At 42.5% G+C, this 23,717-nt stretch overlaps 1 protein-coding gene across 2 annotated transcripts in view; it reads right to left on the reverse strand.

The window, feature by feature from the left end:
• LOC127576153 (SH2 domain-containing protein 1A-like) overlaps nucleotides 1-23,408 on the reverse strand; it is a 54,440-nt gene extending 31,032 nt beyond the window's left edge. For both annotated transcript variants that reach the window (XM_052026542.1, XM_052026541.1), the window contains exons 1-2: nucleotides 23,177-23,408; nucleotides 13,617-13,677 (exon numbers count right to left, since the gene is read on the reverse strand). In XM_052026542.1, coding sequence (XP_051882502.1) covers nucleotides 13,617-13,677; nucleotides 23,177-23,310 — 195 coding nt within the window. In that variant the 5' untranslated portion in view covers nucleotides 23,311-23,408. The remainder of the gene's footprint in view (nucleotides 1-13,616; nucleotides 13,678-23,176) is intronic.
• Between the last annotated feature and the right edge of the window lie 309 nt (nucleotides 23,409-23,717).

Here is a 23,717-nt window from a genome sequence, read left to right on the forward strand (position 1 = left end):
GTTGATCTCCTGGTACTAATGAACCAGGTTGGTTTTTACAACAGTAGTCACTATGCTAAAACTAGCTTTTCTTTTAGGCTCCAGTTTAATTAAATAACTGAATTTAAATGTCCTCCTTGTCAATGGTGGGATTAATACTCACGTCTCTCTATCAATAGTCCAGGTCTCCATTATTTACCCAGTCACATAAACTACCAAAACTTGGAATTTGGTTTAATCGTGTGTTTAAAGCTTTCATTTCCTTTTTACTTGTAGGTAGCTTGTGGTTTTGTACTGAATATAGAAACAATGAAGCAATTAAAATCAGTTCATTCCTGGATTGCTTCTGCCTTTGATTCATTAGGGTACCACTTAGCTGACACTGTGTAACTGTTTGCTGAAACTACAAGATGTTTAAGATTAGCTTCTCTTGACTTATTTTCAAGACTACATTGTGTGAAACAAGCCAAGACAGTCTTGTGGAAAGAGCAGAGGCAATAGAGCTAAAATAAAAAATAATTGGCATTTGTGGTCTTGAACGAATTAAATCCCTCATGGCCTCATGTTCACAAAACACTTGTGCTAGAGTGAATTAACTCTGACAGTGTTCGTGAGAAGTGGCCAATAAAGATCTTTGCCTGGAAATTCATCCTTGTACAGAATGTAAAATATTGTTCCATCAGCTTGTTGTATTCTGTTTTTCACAGAGTGCTTTCCCATCAATTCAGCGGCTGCAAGACACTTTGATAGTTATTAAGATTTTGTAAAGTTTTTGAGTATCTTTCAGGTCCTTAGGTTTTAAAGATGTTTTAAAACTGCTTAGAGGTCTTCAATAGTTTTTAATTTTGAATGGGCTCAATCATATTTCGAATTTCATACTTTCACAGAACATAAAAGGAGGACATTCAGCCCATCAAGTCTATGCTGGCTCTCAGAGCAATCCCATCAATCCCTCTGCCCCACTTATTTCCCTGTAATCTATTGCCTCTCACATGCCCATTAATTTGCCCCTGCTTCTTCTCCCACTCAGCTACACTAGGAGTAATTTACAGTGGCCAATGAACTACAGATTCTCAGCTCATGTTCACTGTGGTCCAACTTTTTGTGGCCACAGGGCTCCCAATGTGCTCGAGGTCTTGCTGCCATGGCCATCCACGAGTGGCAACTCATTCTTAGGCTGTGGAACCTGATGACCTTCTGAAAGCTAGTACTGATAAAGGCCTTTTGCACTTTATACAGCCTATTTAAACCATAGACAATAGCTGCCTAGTCATTAGCACAGTCTGGCCCATTGCTTTTGAATATCTGATGCATTCATAATGATACAGGAGCTTGAAAGCCTGGACGACCAGACAGCTTCTTCCCCACTACTATCAGACTTCTGAACCAGTCACCTCTTTCACATCCCTTTCCTGGTGGTGCTGCCACATTCTCGGACTCTTAATTCTACCTCTTCCATTATTGTCACTTTAGCATTTCTTTTTGTACTACTTCAGATTGCATTACTATACTTTGCACCATTCTGTTGTTTTGCACTTGTCATTGTATTTATTGAATTTATTATTACCATGTTTCCTGTTTACCCTGTGAACTTCATGTGAACACAGAATTTCATTGCACCCTGGTGTATATAACAATAAACTAATCTGAATATGAATAATAACTTGCCGCGTACAAATGCTCTTCCTGGTGTTGCCTTCGGTTCTTTTGCCAATTAGCTTAAAGCTGCTCTATATTAGGAACTGTAGTGAAGGGATGGAGGGAGTTGCTGATGACGATGGAAATGTATCACTGTTGAGAGGATTCATTTTTTAAGCTAATGCAAGAAACAGATGCCTGGCTCATGCACTGCTTTGTGCGAGGCATTCATCACTCGCATTGCGTGCCTTAGAAGTAAACACAACTGGCAAAAAAAGAAATACAAACCCATTGAGTACTGACAAAGAAAAAAAACAAAATGCCCTCAACACCTGGTTTTCCTGACCTCAAATGGCAGAAAGGGTTAAGGAAGGATATCTGAGGTGGTATAAATAGAGACGACACATTATGGTTGGGGCACTGGGGGCGGAACTGTATCATATGCACCAAAGTAGCCCCGTGATATTAATAAATCTTTGCAAATAAACCATTACTCACCGTGTCACACCTGGGGTATAAACTTGTGTTACGATTCGAGAAAGCATCAGTTCTTTCTCATGCATGGTAATGAATGTTGTCATCTATGTAATATTGCAAGTGCATAGTTGATGAAAAACAGGTGCAATCCAGTTATTATGTGCCTCAAAGAGTGATAGCTCAGTCATCTGGGTCAAAGATGCTTGATTCTCTGAAGCAGCTGCTTAGAATATGCGCTCTATGTGGAAGAACAGTAATCCCCCCCTCTCCTGCCCTCCCCTTCATTGATGTACAGATGCTTTAGTGCCATCCCATGCTCCCAAAGGCAAGGCCACTGGACAGTCGCCAACTCAACAACCCTTGGAAAGAAGTTGGGAGAAATGGCTGGTAAGATTTCAGCCTGGATTCCTGATGCAGCAACAACCACTTCTAGATTCTGTAAAGACTGGTTGAAAGTCTGTTTTGAAGCCTTCTATGGCATCAAGTCCCAACCTCTATTTTTTTTTAAATTTGGCCCCTCAAACCTGGCCTACCACTCAATAGGATCACAGCTGATCTGTCCTAGATCTCATCTCTTCTGTGTCAGTTCCCTACAGCCCTCAATCCCTTGATCTTTCAAAAATGTATCTACCTCCACCTTGTACTTCTAATGATCTAGCTTTAATCCTCTGGGGTAAAGAATTGCAGAGATTAACGACCCTCTGCAAAAAGAAATTTCTAAGCACCTTAGTTTTAAATAACCGCCCCTTTTTTTGTAACTTGAAGTACTTTTGGGAACTAATAACTGTTTTAATGTAGGAGACACAGCAGCCAGATCACACTGCAAAAGCCCCTGGCCACATTTAGGCGGGTGTATTTGTCAGCTGCTCAGCTGATGCAAACCTTTTCCAGTGGTGGTTAGACTTGAAGAGAACTGCATACTCAGCACAATGAAGTGGAACCATTACCGCAAAGAGCCTATATGCAATATGTTAACAATCATGCCATGTAAAAGCAGCAGCATGGGATTTAGCTTTGGGTGTTCAAAACAATGAACCTGATTCTGTGGTAATAAATGTGAAACTGTCCGCACGTGTGGGATTTTTGCAGCTGCTGAGCTTAACACAAAAATCTGGAAGTTGTCTGAACTTCTCCAATGTAATCAGTTTAATTGATCGAAACCTAGAAACTTGTCTCACTAGAAAGTGTAGCCCGTCTAACAAAGGGTCTTCAACCAAAAACATTGCCTCTGTTTCTCTTTCCATAGATGCTGTCTGACCTGTTGAGCTTGCCAGCAGTTTTTGTTTTTGTTTCAGATTTCCTGCATCTGCAGTTTTTTTTGAGTTTAAAGCTTAAAACTACCCTGAAAGATTTTATTGCATGATTTTAGTAACTTAGCTAGTTCTAATTACTTTGAAGCAAACTTTCTAGCCTAATAAAAACAATTTTGTACATATGGACTGTGATTGGTCAAGATAAATATTTTAAGATATAGTTTTTTATCGTATGTATATGGTTTACTTATGATATTTTAGGCTCTACCCTAAACATATTTGTATATTGCAATCTTTATTTAGCACTTCGGCTAATTTTTTTTAATAATTAGAAATTGTGTTTTATTGTTTCTCATTTGCTATGGAGTTTAAGAAGCTTTTAGACACATGAATATGCAGGGAATGGAGGGATATGGATCATGTACAGGCAGAAGAGACTAAGTTTAATTTGGCATAGTGTTCTGCACAGGCATCGTGGGCTGAAAGGCCTGTTCCTGTGCTGTACTGCCCTATATCCTATATTCTTTGTACTATGTTCTATCTGTGGGACATCTTTAGCCAGCTGATAACATCACAGTTGCTGGATGATACATACAGGCGCCTGAGAGAAACCAGCATCAGCAAAGAGGGTGCCCGCTCATAGAGTTTGCCTGATCTGTTGGGGCAGTTTTCTTCAGCGTCAGTTCCAATACTGTTGCCTCAGCACTCATCCGGTGTATGTTCATTGGCCAAACATTGGCAAAGTAAAAACCATCACAATTCTCTTTCAAAACCTCACAAAGAGTGCAGATGCTGCTCCAAGCATACAAAATGTGCTCATTGCTGTTTCAACAGAGGCACGGATCAGAGAGGTCGAGATTTTCTTCTCCAACTGAGATCCCTCAACTGAGTTGCTTTCTGGGCCTTTCACCTGGTGGTCAGCATGTAAATCCTGTAGCTACAGCAGCAGCTCAAGGGCAGGTAACCTGCCACAAATGGCTCACCTACTTTCACCCCAAAGCCTCTCCACCATCTACAAGGCCCAAGGCAGACAGGCAATGGAATACTTTTGATGAATGCAGTTCCAAAAATCACAAGAAACTCAATGCCATCCAGGACAAAGTGGCCCACTTGATTGGCACCCCTTCCACCACTCTTAAGCATTAATTCCTGCCACTATCAGCGGGCACTGGCTATAATATGTACCACCTGGACCACTCTGAATGCACCTCCCAGACCCAAATCCTCTGGCACCAAAAGGATAAAGGCTTCACACATTTTGGAGTACCACCATCTGTAGGTCCCCTGCCAAGTTTTACACCATCCTGACTTGGATTTATAGCACCATTCCTTCACCATCACTTGGTCTAAATCCTGGAACTCCCTTCCCCAGCAGCACTATGGTATCCCATTCAGCAGACGGACTGTGACAATCCAAGAAGGTGCAAAGCCCAAACTGCTGGAGGAACTCAGTGGGTCAGGCAGAGGGATGGTCATCGTTTCGGGTCAAGACCCTGCATCAGGACAAGAAGGTGGCTCACAACCAACCTCTCAAGGGCAAATAGGACTAGGCAATAAATGTTGGCCTTCCCAGGGATGCCCAGATCCTGAAAATGCATAAACAAAAATTCTGAAAGGCGGTTTTCAGAGTCGTGAACATTGGTCTGTATCCAGAGTTACCCAAAGGCTGGGTATCCTGCAGCAAATGGCTTGCCTGGATACGATGGCAAATTTCCTTTCCTGAAGGATAATGGTGAACCAGATGTTTCTCTTTAAAAGCAGTCCAATAGTTTCTTGGTCATTATTACTGATACTACCTTTACACTCCAGATTAATCTAATTATTTGAATTTAAATTCTTCGGCTGTTGTGGTGGGATTTGAGTCAATTGTCCATAACTCTGAATACTTGTCTATTAATTCAAACAGTGAGCTATCCATGTCTCAACAATATACAAAATGCTCAAATTGCACTCTACTAGTTCCCTCTCCCGCATCCCCTGCCACCATGAAAGTTAAATGTAGCCATTCCATCAACACCAATTATTGATGCCATCTCAACTTGGGCATAACGCACTCTCTTTGTTTCTTGCAGGGTCACATCCTGGATTCTCCAGGCAAGCACTGTAGTGCAACCATCATATCAGTCATACAGTGGTTCATGGATAAGGAAGAGGTCAACAACTCTGGTATGCACCAGTTTGAGGGACATGCAGAGAGAATGTGAAAGGGGACATGGCCCCCAATAATCAATAATCATGAAGACACAAGAGACTGCTCGACCAGCTAAGTTCCTTCAGCAGATTGTTTGTTGATTAATAATCATGTTTGGAGTGCATGCACTAATATAATAAACATATATTTAATTTTCCCTTCGTTATTACAGCATTAAAGAGGATGTTGCCAGGATTGGAGGATTACAGTTAATGGGAGAGACTGCCTAGGCTGGGATTGTTATCTATGGAACAAAGGAAACTGAAGGTATATTTAAATAAGGTGCATAAAATTATGTGACACCTACACAGAGAAGAGCTCTTGAACGTCCATAACCTGCAGGAGTATGAACCAAGTGCAGGGAAGTGGGGTGAATGAAGTCTACTTCTGATTAGTTTGCATGAGGTGAGTTAAATGCTTTCATTCTGTAAACTTCATACAAAAGTTCTATAAACTTCTATGATTCTAATTCCAATTTATTTTTCTGCATATTTAGCTTTCATGTCTCAAGACAATTAAAAAGGGGCAATAAATCTGACCTTGCCCAAATTAAATAAGAACTTTAAATTGACTGGAATAAAACAAGGGACATCATTTATCTTAATTATCATCAAAAATATAGCAGTATAAAAACATCTCAGAAGTGCTTGAATATTATAATTGAGCTGCAATGGTGAAATAGAAGTCAAGAAAAGGTCTTGTGTTCCACTAAGTTCTTCCACAGACATAACTGAATCTACATTCTACTTTGAACTTTACTGCATTCTTTAAATCTTCTGAGGGGAGAACCGTGCACAAGTAATTCCTGGCCCCACTGGGATAATCAAGTAAAACTCCAAATCCTTCAAGGATTGGTATTGGTATTGGTATTGGTTTATTATTCTTACATATACCAAATTACAGCAAAAAGCTTTTGTTTGCATGCCATCCAGACAGAACATTCCATACATAAGTACGTCAAGGTAGTAAATAGGAAAACAGAATGAAGAATATAATATTACAAGGTTATAGTGTTTAGTGACCATCATATCTTCACTATTTTTCTTTAATGTAATAGCTTCCATGAGAAAATTCCCAGTCTCCACAGCACAGGAACCATGGTTTACCTTTTAATATGTGATCACCTCTGCATACAGCCACTCCTACAACTATGACTTGAGTTGTCTCATTTTTGGCTGTGTTTTTTGGGGTTCTCATCAGAAATGGAGGGGACCTTATATCAAATACTTTTTATTCAAAGAATTTAGCTTGAGCAATCCAGTAAGCTTGCCAGTGAGCAATGCAATAAAAATAAATTAACAGGGCGTCATTGAAATTAAGACATTGATGTAATAATACATAAAACATTAACAGCTTTGTTCATCTCTCTTCACCATGTAAGCAAAGCCTTAGCCTAATATTTTAAAGGCCCTTTAGCTTTAATAGGATTGGTTTCTCCTTATTAGAAGATGTACGCATTGAAAAGGAGTTGTGTCTGTGCAGATATAAATTGAAACAATATGTATTATTGAAGTGCATCCTCAATCTATAAAATGCAAAGTTATTACTAAAACATCTGAAGACTTATTTTTCAAAACAAATCAAGAAAAATGCAAATCTGAACAAGAAATGAATGAGTGATTTTATCAGTTTCCCACCAGAAGCGATGGCTATGAACTGAGAGAGTTTACATTTCTGATGTTTAGTGATTTATGATATGAATCACTGCGACTTTATGAGGTTACAGTGTACCAGGCTTTCTGTACATATAATCTGTAGTAATTAACTATTTAATCCCTTACACCAATTTACTGTGAACCAATGATTAAATATTACATTGAGACAGTCAATCATTGTATTAATTCAATTGAATGTAGTCATGGTAATTTTTATTTATGTTTATTTCCAGAATTAGATAAGAGTGTGAATGTAATGTGTCCCTGTATTGAATAGAGTGGAATAAAAGAGGTCACCGTGTGCTGTGTTTGATGTTTATTCAGTTTTTCTTTGAAAAGATTTAAAGAGTTCGCAATTCTGACTAAGTATTTTTCAAATGAGTGTCAGAACAAGAGTAGACAAGTTCAAGTATATTGTCATGGGTATACATACACAGGATATAAATGCCATGAAAATTAGCTTTTTGCAACAGCATCCCAGTATATTACAAATATGACAAACATAAATTAATATAAACTTAAATTAACATAAAATTATACATAATTTACTTGACAAAATAAACAAAATAAACATAGCAACATTAGTGCAAGTTGAGAGAGAGAAAAAGAAATATAGCCCGAAGTAGTGTTAGGGTTTTTCAGGTCAGTTCAAGAACCTGATAGCAGTGGGGAAGAAGCTGTTGTCAATGAGAGATTTTCTTAGCCTGGGTATTGATGATATAAATAGACAGGGATTAGTAGGCAGACAGACAAGGATGTGCTGAAAGCCACCTTGAAGAATCCCCATTGACTCCTAAGTACCTCTGACCCAAGACCACTGGAGAAGGAGCATTCAGGATGGTATTGAGAACCTCGAGTCTATGCATCAGCAGCACACAGAAGACCTACTAAGCAATGGAAGGTGCACACCAGTTCACAAACTACTCACCACCCACTGCACCACCTGCCCATCTGTGGAAGAGTCCACAGTTCCCATATCGGCCTCATTATCTATTTCAGGACCATCAAAACCAGAGAAAGGAAGCAATTCATTCTCCATTCTGGGGGATGGCCTAAGAAAAAGATGGAGAAGGACATCCTCCAAAGCATTTGGTAGGGAAGTCTAGAATAACCTGGCCAATCCCTCATTGCTACTAGGTCCAAATCCCGGAACTTCCAACCCAATAGGGTATGGGAGTAGCATCACCAGAAGGACTGCAGCAGTTCAAAAAGGTAGCTCGCCACCACCTTCTCAAGCAATAAGTGTGCATAAGCAATAAATGCTGGCATTGTATGAGCAGCAAGGTAACAATTAGATAATTAGGGAGCAATAATGGTGATCAGCAGGATAATCAGCTTAGGAGTTTCCTCTCTCCTCCTTTGAGCAGCTCTTTAAAACCTATATCTTTGACCACGTTTTTGGTCTCCTGTCCTAAACGGTGAATGTCATCATTTTTTTTGATTTGGTAACATTCCTGTAAAGTATCTTGGAGTGTTTTTCATATTTTCACATGACATCGGCTATTCAGTCCATCAACTCTATGTAGGTTTTCAGAGCAATCCTATCGATCCCATGGAGATACAAGAGAACGCAGAGGTTGGAATCTGGAGCAACAAACAAACTGCTGGAGGAACTCAGCAGGTCAGGCAGCATCTGAGGTGGAAAATGGACGGTCGACTTTTTGGGTTGAGACCCTTCACACTTCAGCCCAAATCACTGACTGTCCATTTCCCTCCACAGATGCTGCCTGATCTGTTGAGTTCCTCCAGCATTTTGTTTGTTGTCCCATCAATCCCATGGTCATCAACTACGTCATGATCCGCCAACTACGCACCTACACTAGGGGCAATTTACTGCGTCTGATGAACCTACCATCTGAAATTCCTTGGTATGGAGGAGGAAACCAGAGGACCAGGGGAAACCTACAGAGTCACAGGGAGAATGTGCAAGCTCCACACAGACAGCACCAGAAGTCGGAATTGAACTCAGGATACTGGGGCTGTGAGGCAGCAGCTCTGCCTTCTCTACCACTGTTCCCCTTTGAAAGGGAAGAGCAGTAAATGCAATGCCAGGACAAAGTCAATACATAAACTGAAGTTGTTGCCATGAGCAAGTGTTAATGCGGAGAGAAGACAGCACAGGTACAGCTAGGCATTGCTTTCACCTTTCATTGCCTGGGATGTCTGCTTTAACTGCACAGCAGGTTTTTTTTTGATAAGCCTGGCTGAAGCTTCCCTTCTCTGCAATTCTTTTTGCTATTTTTCAGAAAGGTAGGCAGTTTAACCCTTTAAGGTGATGTCATTCTGCTCAACTTGAATAGAGTATATCTTGACTGTAGAGAATTGAAAGAAGTATCTCATAAAGGTATTGCAAATGTTAAAAGTATACAATAGTCCATGCTTTCTGCAGACAAACTATATAATTGAATTTAAGGAACATGCTTCCAAATTTGAGGGTGATAGGAGAGGAATTATATAATATATTACACAAATGTTTTCAAATCATTGATAACGAAATCAGAAAATGTTGGAAACACTCAACAGGTCATGCTGTATCTCTATAAAGGGAAACAAAACTAACACTTCTGGTCTGAGGCCCTTCATCAGGAACCTGACCTGCTGAGTGTTTCCGGCATCTTCTGTTTTTATTTTAGATTTTCAGCACCTGCAGTTTTGTTTTTAATTTTATTTACTGCTGTATGATCATTGAATGCCTTCCTACAGATCTGGTTGAAGGAAATACTATTTATTTATTTAAAGAAAATTGGAGGTGTTTGGAGAATAGAAAACTGCACTGTCATGGAGAGAGAACAAAGCAGGGGAATAAGTTTTTGTTATAAAGGGTCAGCAAGACAAGAGAAGCTAAATTGCCTCTGTCAGCACTAAATTTTGATGGTTTTCTGGTTCAAAATGCAATAACTGTTTCTTCTGAGACCAAGTTTTACAAGGCTGCTGATCATTTATCACAGAATGCAAACATTGTTGATCAATCCTATTGCGTCTGTGCAGTTCACACCTCAGCTGAGAACACTGAACTTTTTTCCATTCACACAATGACGTTTGGACAATTTGAATGTTTTGACAGTTCATGCAACAACAGCCCTCAAAACATTAAAGAAAAGCTCTGCAGTATCTTTATGCACTAACATGTTGTCCTGAATATTTCAAACCACTTAGATGCATAGCTTTTCCAGTGATGGATATGGTACAGATTTTTACAAACGTCACAAAACAATTGAAAAGGACTGGAGTTTATACTAGATTGGTGTTCCTATATGATTCTAGCTCCCACTTATCATATTGGTATGGGATCTTACTGTGCCATCATCTGTCCAACCTTGGCTTGCATAACAAGGATTGAATTTCAAAAGTACACAAGACACTGAAGCCTATTGAATAGTTTAGTGGATGCCAAAGGCTCCATGGAAGTGCAAGGACTTTCACCTTCTCACTAGTCAAACCACTAGTCAAATCTCAGAGACCAATACAAACATCCCGCAGCAGAATCCAGACTCTCCTAGGTTTACCTGTGATCAGACAGTAGAGAAAAACTGCAAATACTAGAAATCTAAAATAAGAACCAAAAATGCTGTAAACACTCAGGACAGAGAAACAGAGTTAACGTTTCAGGCTACTGACCACCAGTTGTGTCATGGAACCAAGAGAAGGGAGAAGGGTGGAGAGAGCAAAGGGAATGGCTGGAGATGTGTTTCTTCTTCTTAGACAGTCCCTTGGGTTTGAGGATGCTTTGGTTCCACTCCATTTCTATGCATTGGAGTGACTGATGAGGCCAATGTGGAAACCACATTCAGGCCAGGAGGTGTGTGATTAGAAGAATGGGTGGGTGGGTTGTTTGTGAGGCAGTACTCTCCTGCTGTTTTGTGTCATTCACCTTGTTCACCCACAATCATTTCTGTTTCCTTTCTTGTTTTTGATAAGGCATTGACTGAAATTTACTTCATCTAGTCACTTCTGGTTTCCATCTTATCACACATATTTCCTTTGTTCTCTTCACTCTTTCCCCTTCTCTACAACTTAAAACACATTTGATCTCTAACTTTTCCTAGTTCTGATAAGACGTCATCAAACTGAAGCATTAACCTTTGCTTCTCTCAAAAGTGCGGTCTGACCTGCTGAGTATTTCTAGCATTTTCTGTTTTTATTACTTGTGATCAACTTGTTTTATCTATATTAAAGTTGCTTGTGAATTCAGTCTGAGTACGTAACAACTCCCAAGAACAATACACCCACAGCTAATATGGAGACAGAAAATTCTTTCCAGAAGTTCTTTGATCTGGACAAACTCACAAGAGAAATTTGTCATCCATAATTAGGCAGAAAGGAAACATACGGTCACATTGGTGTTGAATACATTTTCCAAGTGTTGATAAGCACGTTTTCCCTTATATTTTTATATAGACCACGTGCTGTGAAACACTTACAGCTTTTATGAAATACTGTATTACAAGAAGTCAGTAATACAAGTAGTAACTGAACATAAGAAGCATATGCTTTGTGCCTTTGCTCATTTATTTTAACATTGCACCAAATGTGAGCAACATATTCACTCTGAACTGACTGCCAGACTCAATTTATCATTCTTGTAAATCAATGGACCAAAAGTAGTTAGCTGTGTCCAGCAGTTCTGCAGAGAACCATTGGCAATACCTTCCCCTTGGGCCACTTGTCTCAAATAAGTATGACTGCACATTGCAATGTGGAAGTCGGAGACAAGCTGGGTATCAGATGCCAATGGTGGCATCTGTGCCATCTGCTTTACCAGCCGTGACTGGTGTGAGTAGCTCAACCTCATTCATCTGAATGTGGTCACCTACCTCAAGGAAAATGTGATTATTTGTTCAGTTTTCTTTATTTATCTTTATGTCTTTAATTAATTTCTAATTTAAGGTATTTTTAAGTAAATTTATTATTTTTCTTTTTTTTAATTATTAAATCAACCTTAACAGTTTTTTACTTGTCTCAGAGACGTTGCCAGGAGTTAAAAAGTGTCACAAGACCTTTGGGGCTTTCCAAGGGCAGTTCCCCAAGATGTACCACCTGAGGCCTAGTCGCTGTTCACCAGCCTGCTCCACTTCAAGAGCGAGCTTGGAGTCCAGACCTCCAGGACCACTGGTCTCACTGAACCATGAAAGATGAGTTTACCATCAATAAAATCTTTGGAGGAGTTGAAGACAGGAATGCAAGGGAGGGGAAGTGGAGGGATGGGGTTGTTGTACAAGCAGGCAACATGCCAGATTGAGCACAATCCAATCCATCTTTTAATGGAATTGGAAGTGGTTTATTATTGTCACGTAACAAGGTACAGTGAAAAACTTGTCTTGCAAACTGTCATACAGATCACACAGTGCATTGAGGTAGTACAATGTAAAACAACACAGAATGCAGAGTAGAGTGCCACGGCTACAGAGAAAGTGCAGTACAGGTAGACAATAAGGTGCAAGGTCATAATGAGGTAGATTGTGAGGTCAAGAGTCCATCTTATCGTACAAGGGAACCGTTCAATAGTCTTATAACAATGGGATAGAAGCTGTCCTTGAGCGTGCTGGTATGTGCTTTCAGGCTTTTGTATCTTCTGCCCGATGGGAGAGGGGAGAAGAGAGAATGTCCTGTATGGGGTGGGTGGGGTCTTTGATTATGTTGGCTCCTTTACTGAGGCAGTGAGAGGTATAGATAGAGTCCATGGAGGGGAGGCTGGTTTCCATGATGTGCTGAGCTGTGTCCACAACTCTCAGCAGTTTCTTGCGGTCCCAGGCAGAGCAGTTGCCATACCAAACCGTGATGCATCCAGATAGGATGGTGATTGATAAAAGTTGGTGAGTGTCAAAGGGGACGTGCCAAATTTCTTTAGCCTCCTGAGGAATTAGAGGCACTAGTGAGCTTTCTTGGCCGTGGTGTCTACGTTGTTGGACCAGAACAAGCTATTCGTGATGTTCACTCCTAAAAACTTGAAGCTCTCAACCCTCTCAACCTCAGCACCATTAATGTAGAGAGGAGCATGGTTATGCAGTCATGAGTGTATAGGGAGTGAGTAGGGGGCTGATGACAATGGCTTGTTTTTCTTCAGGTTTTCCTCAAGAAGCTTTACTCCCTTTTACTGAAAGGCATTTCCACGTTCCTTTCAAAAATTTAATTTGGTAATGTTCTTTTTTTTTGAAATATTGAGTGTTGGTACTTCCTGTTGTTATAAGACTAAAACCCTCGGTTGTGGTTTTCAGGAGTTAGCATTTATAATCACACATCTTGACATTTCTACATCAGGAGCTCACAAGTTATCTTCTTTCCCTGTCCACTATTAACGTTCCAGGTACCTACATTTCTGTGTAAGCATCACCCTATTTTACTATAAGTTTGGGCAGTGGAATTAACTACTCCCCTAGAGTTAGGATTCAATATGATACAAATGGATTAAGCAAGTTTCCTTACCTGAACCAACCATTTCCCAGACGTTTCAGAAACCCGGTAAGTATGAACAAATGTTTGATTCCTAGAGAGTAAAAAAAATGACACATTTTTAAAGAACTATCCAGTTAGAATTTAAAACTGAGGTAAAAATTGGACATTGTACATTGTGCTGGAACTGTTATTTAAGGGTATGTTGGGATCTTGGGGTTCCACAAACGAAATGCATATGTCTAACTCATTGCATGTTAATGAGATAACTGGTAACTGAGAACCATTGAGATAATAAAGCCAAAACAAACAAAAGTTTTTCTTTGTGCATTTGTGCAAAGTTAAATGTTTTTACATGCTGTCAGTCCTCTAAGGAGTGAAAGTGAAACCTGTAAAGTTACTCCGTATCCTTCCCTTTCAGCTATTCATAAATAAGGGGAAAGACTTGCATTTCTATGTCACCGTTCTTAGAATGTCCCATAGGGCTTTTCAGCCTTTCAAGTACATTTGAATGTAGTTACTGTTGTCATCTCCACACTGACTCCTGGGAATCTCTGGCCCATGAGCTCTCAATGTGAAAAGGAGCCTTCAGGATAGGACTGAGAACTTTGAGGCCATGCATCAGGAGCACACAGAGTGTCTTCATAAGAACTGGAAAGAGCACATCATCTCACAAACTACTCATTCAGATAAATGCGAGTTGTTGCATTTTGGTAAGATAAACCAGGGCAGGACTGTAAATGTTAGGGCCCTGGGGAGTCTTATAGAACAGAGAGACCTGGGGGTGCAGGTACAGAGTCCCTTGAAGGTGGCAACACAGGTAGACAGGGTGATGTAGAAGGCATTTGGCATGCTTGCCTTCATTGGTCAGGATACTGAGTACAGGAGTTGTACAAGATGTTTGTAAGGCCACACTTGGAGAACTCAAACAGTTTTGGTCACCCTGCTGTAGAAGCAATGTCATTAAACTGGAAAGGGTGCAAAAAGATTTATGAGGATGTTATTGGGACTGGAGGGTTTGAGTTATAAGGAAACGTTGGATATGCTAGGACTTTATTTCCCTGGAGCATAGGAGGCTGAGGCATAACTTTATAGAGGTTTATAAAATAATGAGAGGCATAGATAAGGTGAATAGCCACTTTCTTTTCCCCAAGGTGGGGGGGTAAAAATGAGATGGCATAGGTTTAAAGTGAGAGGGGAAAGATTTAAAGGGACCTGAGGGGTAACTTTTTCACACAGAGAGTGGCCCATATATGGAAAGAGCTGCCAGAGGAAGTGGTAGAGGCAGGTATAATTGCAATGCTTAGAGGACATTTGGACAGGTATGTGGACTGGAAAAGTTTAGTGAGATATGGACCAAACGCAAGCAAATATGACCAGCTCAGTTAGACAACTTGGTCAGCATGGACGAGTTGGGCCAAAAGGCCTGTTTTCCGTGCTCTTTTGGTCTATGACTCTACGACATCCACCCACACAGTCAGCCACGTCTTGATGCATATGTGGTGAAATCTGCAGTTCCCATATTGGCCCCTTAATCCATCTCACAACCCATAAAGCCTAGATGTAAGTAAGCCATCCTTGATCCCGAGGGACTGCCTAAGAAGGAGAAGAAGGAAGGCAGGAAAAGAGGCAAACAATCTGTGCACTGCAAGCTCCTGCAAGCACAGTGTGAAAATAATCCAACAACCTGTTTTTGAAATCATATTATGGCCAGGTCACTGCAGACATTCCTTTCCCCACCCCTCCCACCTGCCTATTTTCAAAATGGCACCATTGGCGCCATTTACATCCACCAGATGGGGTAGACAGGACCTCACTTTAACATTGACAAACAACAGCTCCAACACTGCAGCACATCCTCTCACAGTACTGGAGTGTCAGCTTGGATTTGTGTGCTTAAGTCTCTGGAGTGGAATTTACCCCAATAAACGTTTGATTCTGGGTGAGAGTGCTCCTGACTGAGCCAGCTGACACTGGTAAATGGAAATTTTAAAAAAACTGATGCTAGAAGTCTGAAATCAAAACAGAAAATATTGGAAACGCTCAGCAGGTTAGGCAGCATCAGAGTTATGGTTTCAGGTTGCACTGGGAAAATTTAAGTTGCAGAAAAGGTGGCGGGTGTAATGGATTGGACAAGGGGAGTATCTGCGATTGAGTGAGACCAGGGCTGCCATGAGATTTGGTTGTAGGGGTCATCTGGTCAAATGTGTTAATTGGGAAAGTTAGAGGGTAATAACATAAACAAGGAACCATAACATGTTGCTAGTGCCAGGGATGTGGGATATGCCCAGCAATGCCCCACGGAGCTGTTACAACAACACATTACATTCCTTTATCTGTGTTATCATCTCTAGCTGCCCCATTAACCCATGTGACCAACTGACACCACTTAGGTCATGGATCTGAGGAATTTAGTTCCCTCCATTATCTCTATTTTGCATCTATAGACGTTCTTGAAGCTCATCTCACCTTGGATGAAATTGTTAAGTCTTCTCTCTCCTTGCCAAATCTTTCCTTCTCCTTTCCATTGTCACCATCAATGCCTATCTCCTCAAATAATGCAACCCCAACATCCTTGCAAACTCCCACCCCGCTTCCAATGTCTCTTTCATAGAACATATGACATAGACATATAATATAGAACAGTACAACACAGGAACAGGTCCTACAGCCCACGACGTCTGCACCAAACACAATGCTGAATTAATCTAAATCTCTTCTGCCTGTACATGATCCATATCCCTCCATTCCCTGAATATTCATGTGTCTATCTAGCAGCCTCTTAAACACCACTATAGCATCTGCTTCCACCACCACTCCTGGCAGCCTGTTCCAGGCACCTACCATTCTCTGTGTAAAATAACTTGCCTCGCATATCTCCTTTAAACTTTCCCTCCCTCACCTTAAATTCATGTCCTCTAGTACTTGACATTTCTACCCTGGGAAAAAGATTCTGATTGTATATCCTATATATATCTCAGCCTCCAATGCTCCAGAGAAAACAACCCAAGTTTGTCCAACCTCTCCTTATAGCTCATACCATCTAATCCAGGCAGCATCCTGGTAAATCTCGTAGAACATAGAACATAGAACATTACAGCACAGAACAGGCCCTTCGGCCCACAATGTTGTGCCAACATTTTATCCTGCTCTAAGATCTATCTAACCCCTCCCACATAGCCCTCCATTTCTCCATCATTCATATGGCTATCTAAGAAAGAGTCTCTTAAATGTCCCTAATGTATCTGCCCCCACAACCTTGCCAGCAGTGCCTTCCATGCACCCACCACTCTGTGTAAAAAACTTACCTCTGACATCCCCCCAAATCTTCCACCAATCACCTTAAAATTATGCTCCCTCATGTTAACCATTTTCGCCCTGGGAAAAAAGTCTCTGAGTGTCCACTCAATCTATGCCTCTTATCATCTTGTACACCTCTATCAAGTCACCTCTCATCTTCCTTCTCTCCAAGGAAGAAAAGCCTAAACTCACTCCACCTATCCTCATAAGACATGCTCCCCAATCCTGGAAACATCCTGGCAAATCTCCTCTGCAACCTTTCTAAAGCTTCCACATCCTTCCTATAATTACTCTACTGTTATTGTTTTTACCTGCACTACATCAATGCACTCTGTACTAACTCAATGTTACTGCACTGTGTAATGAATTGACCTGTACCATGGGTTTGTAAGACAAGCTTTTCACTGTATCTCGGTACAAGTGACAATAATAAACCAATACCAGAGCTGAACACAATACTCCAAGTGTGGTCTAACCAGAGTTCTATAGAGCTGCAACATTACCTCAAGGCTCTTGAACTCAATACCCCGGCTAACGAAGGCCAACACACCATACACCTTCTTAACAACCCCATCGACCTTCTGCCCCCTTTCCAAAGCCCCCACATCCTTCCTTCCATCCTTTCCTCTCCAGCACTGCACTCTCACTTTTTTTTTTGCGCGCTAACAGTTGCCACCTTTGGCTGCTTTCCTTTGAGCGGCGTTTTAAATGGAAAATTCCTCTTTTGTTTTGGGGATGCGGGAGACTGCAGCTGCAGGAATCTGGAGCCAAAACAAGCTGCCGGCGGAACTCAGCGGGTCAGGCAGCAATTGGTGAGGGAAATGGACAGTCAACGTTTTCGGGTCGAGACTCTTCATCTCGACTGGAGCTTCTGCTCTCGACCCGAAGCGTCGACTGTCCATTTCCCTCCACAAGTGCTGCCTGACCTGCTGAGTTCCTCCAGCAGTTTGGGTTTTTTTTTGCTCCACGTTTGTTTTCGCGGGGCCTCTGCGGTCGCTCAGATAAGGTGCATCGACTTGTTGAAACTCGTTGCAACAGATTCTGTTTACAAGCTGCAAAACGCCAGCCCTTTGCTGAAGGCGTTACAAATGGATGCGGTTCACACCTTTCTGTGTCCTCGCCCTCGCCTGGTTTGCAGTTTAACCCGCCCGAAAGGGTCGACTTTAATTAAATCCACTCCAGGTTCAGATTAACATCCAGTGCAAAACAGCAGTCATTTGCACATTCCCTCAGTAAAAGGCCGACTTCAGATCATTGAGCGGAATCCATGGGAAACTGTGGAAGATTATCAACTGCATAAACTATACCCTGAAACAGTGGCGATTTCTTCTATCCCCGGTCCTTACTCGCGAGGATCCCCAATCGACTAACTGGGAAAGTGTTCGGTTGTTGCAAGACTTGCATTTCCTTAGCGTCTTAGGACGTCTGAGATGGTGAAAGGTGCTAAAGAAATGCAAGTGTTTTTAATCTCTTGAATTGTCTGTTACTTGTATGGAATATACCGTTTTACAAATAATTGTTTAAATGATAACTGCTTAGTCTTACGAATTTAATTCCCGGTACAAAAACCTGCAACCCTGCTTAGAATGACGCGGGGTGTCGGTCGATTCGATAGGGGAGGTGTTCACTGAATCTGCGTGCATCGGCCCTGGGATTGTGCCCAGGGGGTGTGACAGGAGAAGCGATGCCAAGGGAATGTGTCCAGGGAATGTATCCAGGGAGTATGTCCGGGAAGTGTGTCCAGCGAGTGTATCCAGCGAGTGTATCCAGCGGGTGTGTCCAGGGAGTGTGGCCAGGGAGTGTATGCAGGGAGTATGCTGGCAGAGAGTGCACGCAGGGACTATGTCCAGGGACTATGTCTGGGGAGTGTGTCCAGGGACTGTGGCCAGGGAGTGTGTCCAGAGAGTGTGTCTGGGGAGTGGGTCCAAGGAGTGTGCCCACAGAGTGTATCCAGAGAGTGTGCCCAAGGAGTGCGTCCAGGGAGTGTGCCCACAGAGTGTACTCAGAGTGTTTCCAGGGAGTGTGCCCAAGGAGTGTATCCAGGAAGTGTACCTACAGAGTGTGCCCAGGGAGTGTGACTGGAGGAGTGGTGCCCAGACAGTTAGCAGAGAGCGACACCCATGGGGCATGGCCAGGGAGTGTGTCCACGGAGTGTGCTCGTGGGGTGTGTCCACGGAGTGTGCAGCAGAGTGGTGTCCATGGAGTGTGTACAGTGCGCGCGCAGGGAGTGCACTGATGTGGCTGGTGCCCGAGGAATGTGTTGGGGAGTGTGTTGCCAGGGAATTGTGTCCATGAAAAATGTTGCCCAGGGGAGTGTAATCGAGAGTAGCAACTATGAATGTAAACTCCAGTGGCAGTGGTGCCCAGAGTGTATAACCATAGAGTGACAGAGGGAGATACAGCACACACACAGGTCCTTCAACCCACCATCAGTGCCAACCATCAACCTTTTACAATAATCCTACACTGATCCCATTTTTGTTCTCCACCCCGCCCCCACCACAGATTCTCTGATTCATCTACACCCTAGGGGCAATTTACAGTGGCCAGTTAACTTACCAACCCGCAAATATTTGGGATATAGGAGGAAGCCGGATCATCCAGAGGGAACCAACAGGGAGAAGTTGCAAACTTCATTTAGCACCTGAGGTCAGGATTGAACTGGGGTCTCCAATGCCAAGAGGCAGCAGCCCTACCAGCTGTGCCACTGTGCTTCCAATGGACCTTAATGCACAATCAGTGGTGCCCATGGGCAGTAACATCCAAGCAGAAAGGGTCTCAGGCAGAATGATGCCCAGAAGGGGTGCCCATGGAGACTGGTGGTCATAGAACGTGATATCCAGGGAATATGGTGTCCAAGGGGAGTGAAGTCCGTTTGGGGGGGGGGGGGTGATGCCCAGAGGGGGTAGTGCAAAGGGAGAGTGGTGCACAGGGAGAGTGGTGCACAACGAGTAGTGCACAGAGAGTGGTGCCCATAGAAGGTGGTATGTAGAGAGAGTGGTGCCCAGGGAGAGATGGAGAGTGAGAGAGAGGTGCCCAAGGAGAGTGGTGCTCATGGAGAGTGATGCACAGGGAAGGTGGTGCCCAGGGAGGGTGGTGCCCAGCGAGGGTGGTGTCCAGGGAGGGTGGTGTCCAGGAAAGTTGGTGCCCAGGGAGTGTGGTGCCCAGGAAGGGTGGTGCCCAGGAAGGGTGGTACCCAGGGAGAGTGATGCACAGGGAGAGTGGTGCCCAGAGAGGGTGGTGCCCAGGAAGGGTGGTAACTGCCCTGAGAACTGCTCTCCGTCACCACACTTGGGCCCACTGAAAGCAATAGGCTGCAAGAGTGATTCTGTAAATGCTTCTTATTCACGAACTTGCCTCCAGTCCGTCGCCAACCTGAATACCTCAAATAAAGGTAACACGATTTTCTAAAGCTAAAACCGATCGTCTGTTGAAAATTGCTGCCTGTTCTACCGCCTGTGAATTATTGTTCCGACTGGTTCTGTGGTCTGGATCTCAACTCCCGCAAAGATGCAAAAGCGCGAAAACCGCTTCCTGATCTAGAGCTTTTTTTAAAAAAAAGGATCCATATTCTCACAAACATCTTCAGTACATCAAAGGGTAAAACGTTCAACTATAAGAAATCGCCGTTGCATTCTTGCTCTTGTTCTACCTCTCCGACGGAGAAAGCAGTTTCAGAACATCCCTCAACATCCAACCTTTTTTCCACCTCTGGAAGTGGAGCATTAGATGAAGCAGAGGCTGTTTTACGAGGTCGCCCAATTGCAAATCTGATGGTGGAGGGTGTGGTGGGGATAGGTCGGGGAAGATCTCGCCCGCGATACACTTGTCTTAGCCTGAGCATGGAGAATTAAATCGCCGTGTTTAACATGGAAGTGGAAGACGGTGGGCTGGTCAATTCACTTGGTCAACTTGTGTCTTTGTGGGCACCTGATGCTGCCATTAACTTCTTAAAGGGGCTCTAGTGTCTTTTTTATATTTAAGGTTTTCTAGTTAAACGTACAGACTTGCGTTTAAGGAGTGTCTAGACGAGCGCTTGAATCGCCACGGTGCTGGAAAACAGATTAGCACGAATGGGTGCACATTCATGACACAGGATGCCATTCATCCTATCGTTTCTGTGCCAGTTCAAAGTAAAAGTTACCCCGCCGAATCCTACCCACCAGCACTACTGCGGGTCACGGCTTTTCAAGCACTATTTAACGTGATGACCGTTTCTGCCTCCGCCACCATTTCGGGCCGTTAAGTCTAGGCACAGCCCGCCCCCTCCCACACACATAAAAACTCTTTCTCATCTCCCCTCTAATCCTTCGATCTGAAACATTAGCAACGTTTGTCCTTCCACAGAAACAATCGAACCTGCTGCGTGCGTCCAGCATCTTCTGAAATTTTAAGTTCAGATTTCTAGCATCTGCAGTTCATATTTTGTTTCGCTAATAGGACCTGTTTATTTGTTCTATCCAACTCCTTAATGATTTTATACATTGAGAAAATTGGAATCTACTCTAAACCTCCCCTAAACACACACACACACAAACACACACACACACGGATGTAACTTTAAATGTATGTATGTGTTTCCCAAGATTTCAGATCAAAACCTTTCAGCAGATCCCAAAGGATGGGGACCAAACTATGAAGGAGGGTAAACAGATGAGAATTTCATTGCCAGGCGATAATATGACTCATGAAATTTTTCAGCGGAATCCCCACAACTTTCCTTGTACTTTTATCAACAAGGGAAATAAAAACTGGAAATACTTAGTAAACTGTATTAAGATTTTTGGACGCCCTCTGTAGTTTCTGTTTTTATTAATTTTCATTCTGTTTTCATTAACTTCAGACAGCGGAATTATTTTTAAACTGCAACATCGCCCCTGTCCCCGTTTGTTAAACTAGAAGGCGACTTGTGAAATATAGTTCTCTTATTTTCATTTTGTGTCATATTTTCTTTGGACTCTATTCTCTCTGGTTGCCCCGAAGGCGAGGAGTTAAATATTGATATTCTTGGTCACTCCTTCCTTCCAACTGCCGTAGATTATAACACATTATATGCTACAGAAAACTAGCACATTTCACAGATGCTCTACAGCGGGACAGGCAACGCCGTTTGTGCGTGGGGAAAAAACCCCCGCGGTGAACGCCAGGTTAAGCTTCTGACTCGATTACGCCAAAAATTAAACGTGCTGAACATTTGTTGGAGAGATTTTGCAGCCCGCGCCACCTTGTACACGATTTTATATCAAAACATTCGTAGTACCTTTGTTTTGTCATTTTCGTTAATGTTTCCAAAACTTAAGTTTCGACTTTGCCATTATTATGGTATTTGCATTTTGATTTAACTAACTTTCAAGTTTTTTGTAAATGTGTGAAATTATAGTGAAGAAATACACACTTGAGGCGTTTTATTTCTGGGTTAGGTGCCTTGGCATTCTCCCAGGTACAGACTTGCAGAGTAGTAGTCGGTAGGTATTAGGTATTGCAAAATCTTCATCCCCAAATCCAAAGAATTGAGCAGCTTTGAGCAATTATGCATAATTTACGTGAATTTAAGTTTATGTTAACTTATGTTTGTCATGTCTGTGATGTGTTGTGCTGCTGCTGTGAAAAGCTAATTTTCATGGCATTTATACCCTGAATATGTATGACTATGACAAACTTGAACTTGAGCTCTCTCGAGTGGCTAAAGATGCTGCTAAAATTTTGGTTTATTGAGTATAATCGGCGCATTCTTAACACTCTTGGACAAAACAATTCCCACGTGAGACTCCCTCTTTAATCACCTGAGTTGTACTAAAAATTCGACTGAACTTCGACTTTCGAACATCTCGAGTTGGACCCTGCAACAATATTGTAGAACATTGCGCCTTAGATGGTAAAAAAAATGTTAAATTGATATCCACACAGGTTGATTGGAGGGAATTAATGCCTAGCATGTGGCGGGGTCCCTTGCTCCTCTTGTGAGCTGAGTACCTCGGGGTGTCCGACAACGTGGAGCCCGTCAGAATCGCAATCGGTTACTAATATATAGCGTTCACGATTCACCCGTTTTATTGTTGCTGGAGTTCTCTGCTCAAGGAAGACCCATGCATTCCCCACGGCCATGGAATAAATAACCTCTCTCACCAGGGTTAAGAAATCTCCCCTCCCTCCCCCATCCCTTCCTTGTTAAAACTCAATACAACAAATTAACAGCGTTTCTATTCATATGATCCGCGCTACTTTCTGGTTTTCACTGCTTCAGTTAACAATCTTTATTCAACCCCTCTGTAACCCCATGTTTCCGTACTTACAACACACACAGACAATAGGCTCCGGGCACGGTCTCACTATCTCGGATCAGGTAACTGCCGTCTTTCCCTATCGATGCCAACAGATCTTCGGTCTCTTCGCGGCTGATCCGCCCGTGATAGACGGGCAATTTCATGGTTCCCAGAAGGCGACTGAATGGCAAGGGGGTGTCTCTCCCTCTCTCGGCCGCGGCTCTGGTTTACAGCGAGTTTAGAGGGGTCTGGGTTCGGTGCGTTCAATGCGACTCGCCTGACTTCCTGAGTGATAAAATTGCTAGGTTCAGAGCAGGTTTGAGTCACTTTCCCACCACTGTGTGTGGGTCAAGGACACATGTTTATCTTCTCACAATCAAATTCAAACGCTAGTCTGTTTTACAATGCTACAGGAAACACACCAATTGCTGATAGCTTATCCTGTGTTCACTGAGCAGCACCTATTGAAACATATTGTTGGGTGTTTGAAATACATGTCTATACCAGAGGTTATCGGAGACGGACAGATACAAGATGCTGATGGTGCAGGAGGAGAGATGTCGAGATGTTT

The sequence above is a fragment of the Pristis pectinata genome, chromosome 11 (assembly GCF_009764475.1).
Source record: "Pristis pectinata isolate sPriPec2 chromosome 11, sPriPec2.1.pri, whole genome shotgun sequence".
NCBI classification, from domain to species: Eukaryota; Metazoa; Chordata; class Chondrichthyes; order Rhinopristiformes; family Pristidae; genus Pristis; species Pristis pectinata.